The 14,510-nt window shown below is 39.6% G+C and overlaps 1 protein-coding gene across 1 annotated transcript; it reads left to right on the plus strand.

Moving 5' to 3' along the window:
• Positions 1-259: 259 nt before the first annotated feature.
• BHLHE23 (basic helix-loop-helix family member e23) lies at positions 260-988 on the plus strand. The gene has a single exon (XM_072643776.1). The coding sequence runs from the start codon at positions 260-262 to the stop codon at positions 986-988; it is 729 nt and encodes a 242-aa protein (XP_072499877.1).
• The last annotated feature ends 13,522 nt before the right edge of the window (positions 989-14,510 follow it).

A 14,510-nucleotide genomic window follows, 5' to 3' on the forward strand; every position in this document is an offset into this window, starting at 1 on the left:
GGGACTGAGGACAGGCTAGAGGAAAAGGTGCAAGAGGCTTCAGAATAAACTAGACACATCACCTCTTTCTCAGGCGCCCCTCCCCCCAGCATGCTCATTCCTCAAGCCCTCTGGCTTTAAGTCAGAAAGCCGCACAGAGGTTGGGGGTAGGAAAAGGAAAAGGGACAAATTTCTAGGAGTGGAGGGGGTTGTTTCCCCTTTCCTGAAAGCAGTGCTTCGGTGGTGCGGGTGGCTTCCTATTGGAAGCTTATATGCCCAGATGAGTGTGGGGAGAGGCGACCTTTTCCCAGGCTCCGCGGAGCTCCCGGAGAAGGCAATGGCGGAGCTCAAGTCTCTGTCCGGAGACACCTACCTAGCCTTAACTCAAGGCTACACAACTGCATCTTTCTCTTATGGCTCCGTCCGCGGTGCTGAAGCGCACCGAGGCTACAGCACATCGGCTGCGGGAGACTTTCATGGTGCTCCTCTGGCCAAGGGAGGAGCAGCGGAGAGCAGCGGGGAGCAGAGCGGAGATGAGGAGGACGCTTTTGAACCTAGGAAGAGGAGCCCTAGCTTCGACACCGACGCCAAACTCAAGGCGGGGACCCTGGCCAAGAAGCCCAAAGAGCAGCGGTCCTTGCGCTTGAGTATCAACGCCCGAGAGCGGAGACGCATGCACGACCTGAACGACGCCTTAGACGGGCTAAGGTCCGTCATCCCCTACGCGCACAGCCCGTCCGTGAGGAAACTGTCCAAAATTGCTACCCTTCTCCTAGCGAAGAACTACATCCTGATGCAGGCCCAGGCTCTTGAGGAGATGCGACGGTTGGTAGCCTATTTGAACCAGGGTCAGAGCCTCACCGGCCCCATTCCGGCCGCATTGACTCCCTTTGGCCAGGCCGCAGTATATCCCTTCTCAGGCACAGCACTAGCCGCCTGTCCCGAGAAATGCGCTGCCTTCTCGGGTACTCCATCTGCTCTTTGTAAGCACTGTAATGAGAAGCCGTGATTAGGTGTGTATCTAACCCTATCCCCACGTCTCCCATCGCCACCTTCCCTCCAGTCCCTCGCTCCCTCCCTCCCCTGTCCAAAGCCTCCTCACAACACCGTTTCAGTTAGAATTGCTACAATCCTTATTCTGATTCCCCCGACTCCGAATCCCGCTACCCCCCTTCACCTTCTCGTACTTCTCAAACTTATTTAAATGAAAAGCAACAAAAGGAAGGGGGAGGGAGATAAACCAGGCTTCCGACTTCGATGTAGTTTGTTGCGTCTTACGCGATCGCTTTCGTCGCCGGCCCGGACTAAGAAAGTCAGAGAAACTTGGCTTTCCTTCCGCACCCGGTCCCCAGCTTTCTAGTACTTCATTGAGGCCGCTAATGCTTTGACACAGAAAATTATTCCTTGCAGCAAGTCCCCTGGACCTGGGACTGATCATGATGAGCGCCCGTGGATTTCCGAGGGTCTGAAGTCTAACCTAGTAAACTATGCAAAGCGGTTCGCACCAATAAGCCCTAGATCCAGGGACTTACGTCCCAAATTCTGGGCCCGGCTTCTGTTCCGAGTGCGCTCTATTTCCAGGAACCCTGAAACTTTCCAAACCCCCAGACGCAAAAGTTCAGTGCTGCTAGTCGGGTTATTCGTCCTCCCTCTAACCCCACCACGCCTCATCCTACAGAACTCCGGGCTTGTTAATAAGTGATTTTTTTTTTTTTTTTGAACCAAGAGGTGACATTCGACTCCCTCTGCCTCATACCTCTTCCCGGCGCTTGGCCTTCTCAAACCAAAGCCTTCTGGCATCCTGGACAGATGTCTTCTTCCCAAACCATTGTTTGCACGAGGAATAAATGCTGAGAGCAAATGATTCCGGGGAAAAATCGGAGATTTTCGATAAACTATCAGACTCAAATCATATAAAGGTCTGGTCTGCACAGCTGCACTGTAGGCCAGGTGGCACCGACAGTGTGCTTGCAGTATAAACAGCTAAGATTAGAGACGAATCTGACTAGGTGGTCTGAAACCACAAGTTTTAACCCTTCCATTTCATGGGATTTTTCTTGGCCCTAAACTGAAGCTAGTCCTAGCACAGGACAGCTCTGTGAATGCTTTTGTCAGGACCTCAAAAACCCAATAAACAGTGTGAACAGGTGACTGGAGTTTCCTGAATCCCAGGGCCAGCACATGAGTCAAACTAAACCTCGAACTTGTCTCCAGTGACATAGTAACTGCTCTAGCGCAGGGCAAGCTGCAAAGTCTCTGTGCCTGCCTGTCCATTGCCCGACAATTTGGCACCGATTTCCAATAGAAGATGTGTTGTAACCTCCAGGTGAGTAAGACGTGGTGTTTTCACATCCACATCCCTACCCGAGGTAAGCTATATAGAAAGAACTGGAAAGGATATCAACGCTTTCATTTTACAGATAAGGAAACTGAAGTTCACAGAAGTTAATTGATTTGACAAGATCATACAGTTAGCAGTCAATTGAGCAAAAATAAGAAAACTCTGACTCCAAATCCAGAGTTCTTTCCATTCATCTTTTAACAGGAATTACTGATGCCACATTTTTCCTTTTTTCTTATAAAAAAAAATTGCTTAGATCCTTTCTATTATTCCCTGTAGTGGTTACAATTTATAATTTTTTTCATTATAACTGTAAGCATTGTCATTGCTGTTGCTGTTAATCCCATTTTGCAGCAGAGAATACTAAAACCCAGAGAGGTTATAATTTGCCCAAGTCAGTAAATGACAGAGATGGCATTCAAACCAAAATGTTCTGGCTCCATATCTCCTGATCTTACAACCACACCACTCTAAGAAAACCACCACCGACCACCAGTGTCACAGCCACCATACAACCTAGTACAGTTACAGCTCGAGGGGGTGGATCTGTCCGGGACCATTTGTGTTAGACTCTAGGGTGTAACTGTTTGTGATTATTAAACCAATTTCCACGCCTGTCTCTGGTGTTATGCTAATAGGAAGAGGACAGCAACCGCTACTAAGTGGCTTGTCTATAGTGGTTAACTTTAATGAATACATTGCAAAAGGACTTTTTGTATTTGCAAAGTGAAGTGTGTGATTAAGTCTCATTCATAAAAAGACATATGCTTAGTACTGGTTTCAGCTAATTTCCATTTTTATTCCTTCCCCCCCCTCCCCAAACCCCCAGTAGATCAGTTTATTTATTCTCTTCAGTTCAGAAAGCTCCATTTGAAAAATACTTCTAAATTCTTTCTTGGCAGTTTAAGGCAGGTAGACTGAATATAGCCCAAAGTATTGAAAAACACCAGGAAAGTCAAATGACTCTTAATTCTGGGGTCATGCTGAAGTACTCTTGAATAAGCATTATAAATAATGACAAATCTGGATTTTAAGGAGAAATGTTCATTTTGATGGAAAATGCCAAGGATACATTAGGCATATTTGTTAGATACAAAAAATAAATAGGTTTCCATTTCAATTTCTTTTTGACTATCAGTATGGTAAAGATTTACAATATAAAACGAATTCAATGGGATTTATTCAAAATGAAATCTGTCATTTCTTTTTTAAGAATAATTATGTTGGCTAAAATGACTGCTTTCTTTTCTAATCACATAGCTCAGAAAATTCTCTGGAGGAGCAGAAATTTTTAATACTATTTGTCATTTTTTATTTTTATGTTTTTGTTGGCTGAGCTTTCTAACTTGGAAATTTTGTAATTTTTCCCTCTCTAAGCTTAAGTTTAAAAATAACTTTTTAAATGTACCTTTAGCTATTTGGGGAAGGGGCTGTGATTTTATCTGTGTTAGGAACTTCATTTAAGGAGTCTCTCTTCCAGTGAAGATTAGCAACTGTTCTGCAATTTATAGTCTTAAGACACTACCTACAGAACAGAGAGATTACAGAGACTCACAGCTAACATAGGTTTTCCTGACTCCAGGAATGGTTTTCTATCCACAATTCCATGCTGTCTGTTCTCTACCATTAGTTTCAACTATTTAACTATTTGTCAATGCAATAAGCTCCTGGCTTGGAAACTCCCTCCACAGATGCAGATAGGCATCTTTTTAATATAGAAAGTTGACTAGGGAACTTCAAGTGTCTTGCTTAGATCATACAAATGGTATGAATTATAGGAAGGACTTAAAACGTAGGTCTTCTTGACTCCAAAGGCAGAACTCTGTCCACTAAGCTACCATTGCGTTTCTTAGCTAGTCACATAGTCCATAAAAAACTCCTGCTAAGTGCTTTCCTTTGCAGAGGATGCTAAGGTAGGTATTAAAATTGGGGTGTCCCAAAAGTCCTAGTGTAGTCTTAAGATTTCATAACTTAAAAATTCCTCATAAAGAAGAATTCTAACACAATAAACCATATGGTAATAACTAGCACAATCCAAATTTACCATGTAAATGCAGTATTGTGCGGTACGCAAAGTTAAGAGATAGACAATCTGGTAATGGAAAGAGAACTGGGGGTAGAGTCAGAGAGATTGTGTTTGGATCCAAGCCTTGCTACTTACTGCTTTTGTGATCTTAGGAAAGTCATTTTACCTCTGTGGTTCTCAATTTCTTCATCTATAAAATGAAGGGGTTGAGCTAGGTCCTTGTGAGAGTCAAATCTATGAAACTAAAGGAAATCTAGAACAGAAAATAAAATACTGTTGCTAGTTTGACAGGCAAATGGAAATTTCCTGTTTACAAAGTTAATTGTAATGTCGATGCCTTTAAGCACAGTAACTGATTTAAACTTAATAGGAAGAAACAGTACTTAAACTTTTCTCAAGATGCATAGTCTCCACATACATCTTCATTTGACTTTCTTATGATGATATAATTAAAGCAGATTAAATGATGACTATGTCTACATAACGCCAAAACAGATAGTTCGAAAAGTTAAAATTCAGTCATTGAATATCTTTTCTTCATAATGTCAAACCAAATATTTCAGGGGCCCAAAAGAGTGGCTGAGTAGGTTGCATTTTTCACCCAGATGTCTGGATTCTTTCCAGGGCACTTGTTGAGGAAAGAAAATGAATCACAAGGGAATCCAATTTTAATTGCCATGACCTATAAAGGTACATCTTAAATATCCTATCTAGAAGTCACAATAAATATTTTCTTTAATATTTAGGCTGGAACATAAATATAAATGTAATACGGCTTCACACATATAAAAACAATGTTTCTTAGTCCACCAAATTTAGATGATGTCGTTTTCAAGCCTCTTTATTTTATACATTCCAACTCTTCTTCTTCTTCCAAAATGAATACAAATGTAGTTGGACAATTCTTTGTTGGTGAAGTGTGGGGATGTGCCACACAAATAATTAGTAGTTTCTCTGATCTATTTGGGTTATATGAACAGAGAAGCATCAAAACCTAGTTTCTTTCTTTCCTCTTTCTTTCACAAGAGCAGGAAATTGTTGCTCTGTTTGAGAGATGACAGTCCAGATGTAGGCAGTTCTCAATGTGTGGTCAGGGGAGGGAGGGAAGCCTGCAGACCCCCAAGACCCTTGCAGGAAGTCTGAGGTAAAAATTATGTTCATAAGTTTCTAATACAATAAATAGAAGCACAAAAGTAAAATACAAATATAAACACAAAATTAAAAGTTCTTTGGGAAATCTTCAATAATTTTTAAGATTGTAATGGATAAAGTATAATTTTTTAAAGTGCCACCAAATAGTTTGAGAACCACTGGTTTAAAGTTACTCATGCTATGACTTTTACCTTGTGGTTTTTTCCCCTAAACTTTGATTCATCTAGTATTTCACTAACCTGTCTTTGATCCCCATTAGTCAGTGATAGCTACTACGTACCTCCATTCATGATGGGTAATCAGCTGTTTGCAGTTATAGCAAAAGTGAGATTTCTGACTATACCTTTCTACTCAATTACACAAAAACTTAATGAACTATAGTGAGACAACCAGTGAAAATACAAAGGTCATTATATTATAAAGGTATTTGATCAATGCCTGGCATCTTTGCCCATGGCTTGGTTGAAGAATTTATTCTTCAGCTCAGCAAGTCTCATTTTATAGAAAAATTGAGCAGCAGGGAAATAATAAATGCATAATCAACACAGTCACTGCTTAGGGTTTTTCTAAAGCAGTTCAATTGAAAACCTCCTTCTACTGTTATTCTAAACCCAATCTCCCTGCCCTGTGCAACCTCAGGGAGTAGGAGTGGCTTCTAGAAAAACTGAACTCAGTGCTTCTAATCACAATCTATGGATGGGTCACCAGGCCAAGTTCCTGCTACAGCCACTTGATTTTCTCTCTAGATATGTTCACCTGGCTTTAAAATCTCTCGGCCGTTCATCACTTGTATTTAAAGGCAACTGAGTTAACCAGGCCATGCTCGATCATCCAGAAATGAAGATGCTTGAGTTTTCAATAACAAATCTCAAACTAGTCCACATCTTCTTTATCCCTCTCTTCTCCTAAATCCTGATGTCCTAGGTCAACATTCCTCTTCTTTCTGTCCCCTCCCTCAGACTGTTTCTCCATGATATCAAGACCCCTCTAGAAAGATGAAAAATTCAGTCAATCTGTTGTTGTTATTCTACCCATTTCCGATCAGACAGTTTCACTGTTCCTTCCATCATTCAGTTTCACTGTTCCTTCCACTCTGCTGAGCAGATGAGTTCTCTTGACTTGGTGTCTAATTTGATAGCTTGTTAAATGCTAAAATCACACATGTGCAGGCATGCTCACATAAACACACATACACACTCATATATGTGTGCATGCACACATACCTCAAGAGAGTTTTATTTTCCAAAACCAGAAATTCACAAAAACTCTTTTCTCCATGTTTATAAGAAATGCCATCTTAGGAGGTATTCATCAATAGTTTAGCACAGTCAGAAAAACATATCCTGAAAATATGCTCCTTGAATAAAGCATGATATTATATGAAATGATTACTAGATTTCAATCTAGCAAATGTAGAAAACAAAATAGAACTCTTTGAAGTGTAACGGTGTTTTAGCCTATGGAATGTCCTTTCTCTAAATTACCAGTATAGAAAAAAACATTCCAGCATATTCTCTTAGGTGCTTAGGAAATGTTTCTAAAATTGAATAATATTGAATGACAATTCTAACATGATCAAGAAAATCACTTTCTTAACAGGATTGATCTTTAGGGTAGATGGAGTAGACATCAAGCCATTATGAAGGGTATGAGAGAGAGACAGGGCTCCTTGCCTAGAAGGATGTCCCCTACTAACCAGCCTCCTGGGGAACTGTCATCCTACCATTAGAGGTCTGTCCCTTGAGCAAAGATCTTATCAAGTAGCAACTCAACACTGAAGTGCCTTGTTTCAAAACACATTATTCACTACTAAAAACCAAAAACCCAAAGCAAAATATTTCTTATCGTACATGGTTATTTTGTTTTGTTTTCTGTCATGGTGCTCAGCCAGCAAGGCAGTCCTTTGCCTCTGCTGTAACTCAACACAAGAGAAGATGCAAAACTTAGCAAAATACAATTCAAAAATAATTCTATAAATCACCAAAAAAAGTGCAGTTGTGGATGTTTATTTTGCCACATTGTTAGACAAGTTACCATTCAGTTTGGAAGCCTATTTTGGTCAATTTGCATTTCTCTTTTTTCCTTTACAGGCTGAGAAATGAAACATGAAGAAAAAAGTAGCCTCCTCATAAAAGGCAGATATTCTTTTCCTAAAAGGAGAGTGAAAATATGAAGACCATCACTGTCATCTAAGAGTCCAGGTTTGCTTCATCACCTCTGTTGTGAGCGAGTTCCTTCTGCCCGGAATCAGAACATAGTTCCTAAGCCCTAAGAATTGCAGAGGACAATGATTGCAGTGCTTTTCCTAATGTGAATTTGTTTGTGACATGTTTCCAGTCTTTAATCTCTTTTGGCATCCCATTTACAGAGATGAATACAGGGATTTGTGATGTATTGAATTGTTTCTGTAACAATTACCTCTTCGGATTCATGGATCTGTAGCCCTAGCCATTCTAATGCCTCCAACAAAAGTATATTTAGTAAAATGAGAAACTTAACGTGCTTTCAAAATGGATATCCTATTATCTGGCGCAAAATTCCCAAATGAAAAACACCTATATTAGTGTAAATGTAGTAGTTAACATATAATCCGCAGAGGGGAATTAAAAAACATCCCATGTTTCAATATTCACCTCCCAAAGAAATAATCTCAGTATGATCTCCCCCTATGAAAAGGATTTTTCCCCTTTTCAACAGATGAACAAATATGTCTATTTAAAAGTACTAATGAACTGTTATGCCTTCTCAATAACCCTATCATTAAAGACCTTTGAATACTCATTCATACAAAACAATGTATGAAACTCTAATTGCTAAACATTGTTCTTTATCTCTCACTGTAAACTTTAAATCAAAATTATCTCCACAGGTCACAAAGCCACAAGGGCTAGAGATTAAGGCATGCACATGGAAACTGTCACCTGTTGTATATAGATATTATCTCATTTTCTTCTTGATGTGCTCATTCTATCATCTTCCATGATCTGTGAAAATGTATTTATCTGAATAAGACAAAATGAATAGAAAATCATCAAACCTTTAAAGTTGGAAGGAACCTCAGAGATCATTTAATAAGTAGATGTCCTCTGTTAAAATAAGCAGAAATCATGGTATGATCTTGCCTCATCCAAGGAACCAAATCAATGAGTCCTCTATTTCCAGCAAGAATTGGCTTTCATTTCATAAAGAAAAAGAAAAAAAAACCACATTGTTGGAGATGGTACAGGTAATTCCAATCAGTGACAATAACTGACTAGAGTCCAACAAGGTAAGAAACTTTGTCTGTTCTCCCTCTATGATCAATGTAACTGAATCATGGGGATGCTACCAATATGGGACCAAAATACTATTTTGACTTGCCTAAAGTATTTCACAGAGAAAACATGGCTGAGCTTTTAAAAAAATCTCTTTTAAAACATCCCAGTTTATTCCTCCAAGCTCTCTTTTGTCTAAAATAATGAATCCATAGTCAGTTTCCTTCCAAAGCCTTGTGATTTAGTCTGACGGGCTGTGAGACGCCCCAGATCCGTTTGGACTGCATTCGTTATTTTAATGAGACAAAGGCAAATCTGGTTTTTTGGCCGCAAACCCTAAGATACAAACAGGAGGATGCACAGTGTTTCCTGATGGCCACAAGGCATCTGACACGATAGATTCTTCTTGCCGCCGCAGCAGTGTTTTCACGTTTGCCACATCTACATAGATGTTTGGTCTTCTCCCGCGCCTCCTCACCTCCAGCGCACCCCCTTCTTTTGACTTAGGGCAACATATAACAGGAATCTACAATTACAAAGTATCATTTTGCAATTTGTACAAATAAGTCGTCCAAGGATCCAGTGACCAGCAAGAGAGTCTCATGCCCAAGACTGAAATTCACTGACCCTAACCAAAGGTCATTCTCAGCTGAGTGCCAGCACCAGTGGGTTCCACCAGCTCCAGCTTGACATTGTATCTGAAATGACAATGAGCCTGGCATATCTGTGCCCTCCCAGTAATCACAGTAATGGTGCTCAGGAGGATTCACCAAGCTGAACTCCCCAGTGATATGGAGGAGAGTCTGCCTTCTCTAAGAACACCAGTAAGGGACAGACAAGTCCTGATGTGCCTTGCAGCAAGGAATCCCCCAGCTAAAATGCTGACAAGAAATCTGAACTAGCGTAAGATTTTCTCCCCAACTCCAGATAAATTAAGCATATGAATATTTTAAAAAGTCCCTTTAATTCATTTCAAACTACATCCAGATAAACTATTTGATTAAACTTAATTATGTTTCATGTATGTATGCACAAACCAATGAGACCCTTCTATTTATTAATGAAAAAATGTATTAGCATCAGAGCTCTGATAAAATGAAAGATTTTCTGAGCATATCACTTAACTGATGAAAATCATTTTCTTTCCTTCATTGCCCCCCCTTAACCCTACCAAATTAGGTATGACATCAGCAATGACAAAAAAATTATATAAAGAGATAATAATTTGGGAAGACATTCCCTTAGCAAATTTTCTTTCCTTCTTTCTTTTTTTCTTCTCCTTTTTTTGTTTTTTAGTCCAAGTGTGGGATTTCATTTGTACCAGGAACTCTGGATACAGAAATTTGCATCATTGATCAGCAACTCATCTGTGTTTTATAGCAAAGAATTATTTGGGATACTGAGACATTAAGCAACTTACCTGTGGCCACACAACCAGCATTTGTCAGAGGCAAGACTGGAATCTAGGTCTTCATGTCTCTAAGGAAAACTTTTTATCCACTATGCAACACTGCTTCTAACTCTCAATTATGCTAGTTTGTTGGGTTTTTTTATTTATGCATTGAGTACTTAGGGTTAGGGTCTAGGGGTAAGGAAAAATAATTACTTGAAAACTGATGTCTTTAGAGTTCAATCTTGCAGAAACAATCTAAACGCAATGTTTAGGCAAACAAGTAGGTACATTAAATATTTTGTAGCCTGGCCTCTTTGTTTTAAGACTACATATGTATATATGCATAGAATATATATGCTATATATATTCTATGCATATACCCACACATATTACATATATATGTGTGTATACATATGTATCCAAATTATTATTAAGAAAGTCTTTCTTTTACATGTATACTACAAAAAGCATACATATATATGTTTTAAATAGCATATATTCTTTATGTTTGTATGTGTATGTATGTTTCTTTCAGAATGTGTGTGTGTGTGTATGTTTTGTATGTGTGTGTATACCAGTATAGTGAAGTGGAAAGAGCCTACTTGAAAGCCAGAACAAGCTGGGCTCAAGTCCTGTCCCTGACACCCACAGTCCATACAATCCTGGGTAACATTTAACCTCTCAGTGTTCTGAGTAATTCCTTAAGCCTATAAATTACAACAAGGGACTCAAACTCCTAACAGCAAAGAATCACAGATCAAGTTCCAATCCCTGTGCTCTCAAGAACCCCCAAGATTTTCAAATAATCCTTCATATTTAATTTTTTTTCTTTTTTTTGGCAATTCTATCCTCTTAAATGATCATAGCAGAAAACATGATTTCCCCTTATAAATCAATCAAGAAGCATTCATTAAGCAACTGCTATGTTCCAGACACTCTCCTAGGAGCTAGAAATACAAGATTTCAAAAGGCTGTCAGTCTAACGGGAAGGAGGCAGGGGGAAACATCATTAATCTGTATACAAAATAGATACAAGATAAATGGAAAGGGGGGAGATTCACTGGAGGGAAAGGGCATCAGGAAGAAGCCTTTATCTCTCCACTGCCACTTCCAACCTTTAAGGATCAAGGGGAATGATTCTTTTAAAATGTTAAAATGGACCCTCACTCAGAGGTCTCATTTTTTCCTGCCCATTCCACCATGAAACATACATGCATATGAACGATCTCTTTTCGCTCAACTCCAGTGTCTGTAAAACTGGGTTCTGTTACTATTCAGCTCCCTTTCTTTGGGTCATGTATCACAATAGAAAAGACCTTGGCCTTAGGAACCAGTTGATTGTTCTGAGGATAAACCTGCTAATAGAGAAGACCAGAACAAAGCAGAAGTCAACATACGTAGACTGTATATGAACAACCAACAGGAATAATGAGGAGGACAAGGAAGAAGGATGAAATCAGATGTTTGCTAATGATGGCAGTAACTACAGAAGCACGGTTCTTAAAGCCCAAAGGGACCTCGAGAGATCATTAGCTCTAATTCCCTGCTTTCAAGAAAGTAAAATATTAATTCCATTTTACAGATAGGGTAACTGAGCTTTAGAGGATTTAAATGACTTATCCAAGGTAGCATAACTAATTAGTGGTACTATGAATGAAAGTTTAACATGACTAAATTTTGGTCATACCATAGAAAACACAATGAGATGACAGTAGAACTTTTCGGGTTTTTTTTGTTTGTTTGTTTTTTGCTTATAAAACCCGAAGTGGGGAAGGGGAGGAAAAGCAAGAAGTATTTGCTATTTCCAACCTCGTGTTTTTCTTTTAGAAGGGAAGATTCATCTGTATCACCACCATTTTCTTACCTGGTAAGCTGGAATTCTGATACCTTGATGGCTGAAAACACCACAGGGAAGTTAAGTGGAAATAGAAAACACCATTGAAAGCCATATAATACCCCCTGGCTTTCCAGGGATTTCAAAAGTAGAAGGCCAAGGTGATAAAATAGAGGACGGAGAATCAACTTGGAGTCAGGGTAATGTCACCCTTTCCTGTGATTCTTCTGAGAGCCAAGGGCATCAGTGAGACTGAGCAAGCCTGAAAAATGTTTGGGAGAATTATTAATGTTAATGAAAGGGCAGGCCCATTTTTTTCCCTAAACACTTGTTTATATCAAGGCTAAGATCACTAACGAGGAAGAAAAACAACAGATTACAGACATAATACTGAACATGACTTTTAAAATTCTTTGTACTCTGTGCATGCATTGGGCTGTTATAGTAAGAAAGTCACAACACAGCATGTTATTTGTCCTACTGCTCTGGTGTGTAGTGTGGCCTCCATAAACAGACATTAAGGGAACAAGGGGCTGTCATCATCTATAAAAGCTACTTATACATTGTAACAGCTTTTGCTAGGCATTTCTACTGTGCAGGACCATTTGAAAAACACAGTTCCACCCAAAGAACTTATAAATTTACCAGATGTTTACTTACATTTCCTCATTTTAAGCAAGATAGTGGTCCGGTATCTGACCCTGAATGGTTTAGATCCTGAAAACCAGATAAGGCACAGTCTACAGAACAAGCTTAAGGCCCTGGCCCTTCTCAGTATCTGTCATTCACTTCTGATTTCACTCCCCAAGAAGTCGCACTATTACTTGGCATCACCAGTGAGTCTCTGGGTTTAACCAGGAGCAGTGGTTGCCTTCATCTCATTTTACAAGGGCACAAGGCAAAAGAAAATGAATTCCATCAGGACCATGTGTCTTCTAAAAAAAAGCAGGGATAGGTTAAGAGGAAAGCAAATGAAAGGTAAGATTAATAGCATTTATGATGGCAGATAGACTAGCAGTTTGCTAATTAAAGATGTTAGAACACAGAAGCAGCCAAGGATCAGTGGCTTTTAATGAGGATGATGTAGGGGTGATTTTGCTCCAATTTTCTGCTTAATAAGGCTGGTTTAAAAAGTAATTTTGTTGGGATGTGACTCCCCTAAACCTGTTCATTATCAGCGATGGGACTTCTCGTCGACACTTCGGGAAATGTTGTGCTTAATTAATATTGTGTCAGCGAGTGGCTATGCTGACAGATGAGAGGAAAAAAAAATTGATGAAGAACTTTCAAGGACACTGACTTCATTAAGCTGCTTCATTATCAGCTGCATAACGGACTAAATATGTCATTTACAAGATTATGCTAGACTTTCAATGGGTTTCCCCCCTTTTTTTTCTTTCTCTCACATAGGTGAAAACATTATGTTTCCTAAATATTTTTTTACAAGAGAGAAAAACAAGGTCAGCAGCCTGTCCAGATGTTCTGTCTTGTCCTGCCATCATTAATGATAATAATTCATGATTTTATAGTGCTTTAAGGCTTACAAAATATTTCCCTTACAACAGTTCCATAAGGTAAACAGTGGAATCATGATTCCCACCCAATAGTTGAGGAAACTGAGACTTAAAAAGTGACTTGGCTAGGATCACACAATTGTTATGTCAGAGCTGGAACTGGATCCTAAGTCTTTCCTCTCTACCACATGATTCTGCCTTCCAGTAAGACCAGGAGGTCTTCCTCAAAACAGCATAGTGCTGGTCACTAGGCCAGTCATTCACAGGGGATTTCTGAGCACTTTCTGTGAGCTAAATAAGCCATTAGAGATTGGTTACACTATCTCCCACCACTACGTCCCTGAGCAGGGCCAATTTTGGTCCTATGAGGAAAGGACTTTGAGGACCTCTAGGTTTTTGAAAAGAGGGACTTAGTCCAATCCTTGTTCCAATCTCCTTATAATCAGTTTGTTTCTGTTGCATTGACTACTTACTATGAAACTGTGGAAAATTCACCTGAGCTCTCTAGGCATGCTGTAATGCTCCCCTTCACCACTACTCCTACACCATTCTTCATAAAAGTTGGGAGGGTTAGATTATTCTCAAGAGACAGGTATGGATGAATTTAATTAATGCTACCCTGTTACTATGTCTGGAGTGCAATCTCCAGGAGAAATTATTCCTAAAAGGGGGAAAAATATTTCCCATTTAAAAATTAGACTGGATAGAGAAGGCCTGTTTAACAGCCACCTGATTAATTGAGAGGCAGATGGGACTAAGAAACAGGAAATATGAGTTCTGATCCAATTTCTGCTACTAATTCACAGTGACCTTGGGCAAATCACGTCACTTCTTTGGACCTTGGTAGACTCATCTATAAAGGGATGGGTTTGGACTAGATAAGCAGGAAGGTCCCATTCAGTTCTAATAATCTATACTACTTTACCACAGAAAATAAACAGTTGACAGATCCTGGTCCTAGTCTCGCTTTGCCATTAAGCTTGCTATATGACCTTGAACAAACTTCTCCCTCCGTGG

This window comes from Notamacropus eugenii, chromosome 1 (genome assembly GCF_028372415.1).
Source record: "Notamacropus eugenii isolate mMacEug1 chromosome 1, mMacEug1.pri_v2, whole genome shotgun sequence".
Taxonomy (NCBI): Eukaryota; Metazoa; Chordata; class Mammalia; order Diprotodontia; family Macropodidae; genus Notamacropus; species Notamacropus eugenii.

What these genes read in the sequence shown, in the direction of transcription:
- BHLHE23 (XM_072643776.1), top strand. Translation starts at nt 260, where the DNA reads ATGAGTGTGGGGAGAGGCGACCTTTTCCCAGGCTCCGCGGAGCTCCCG.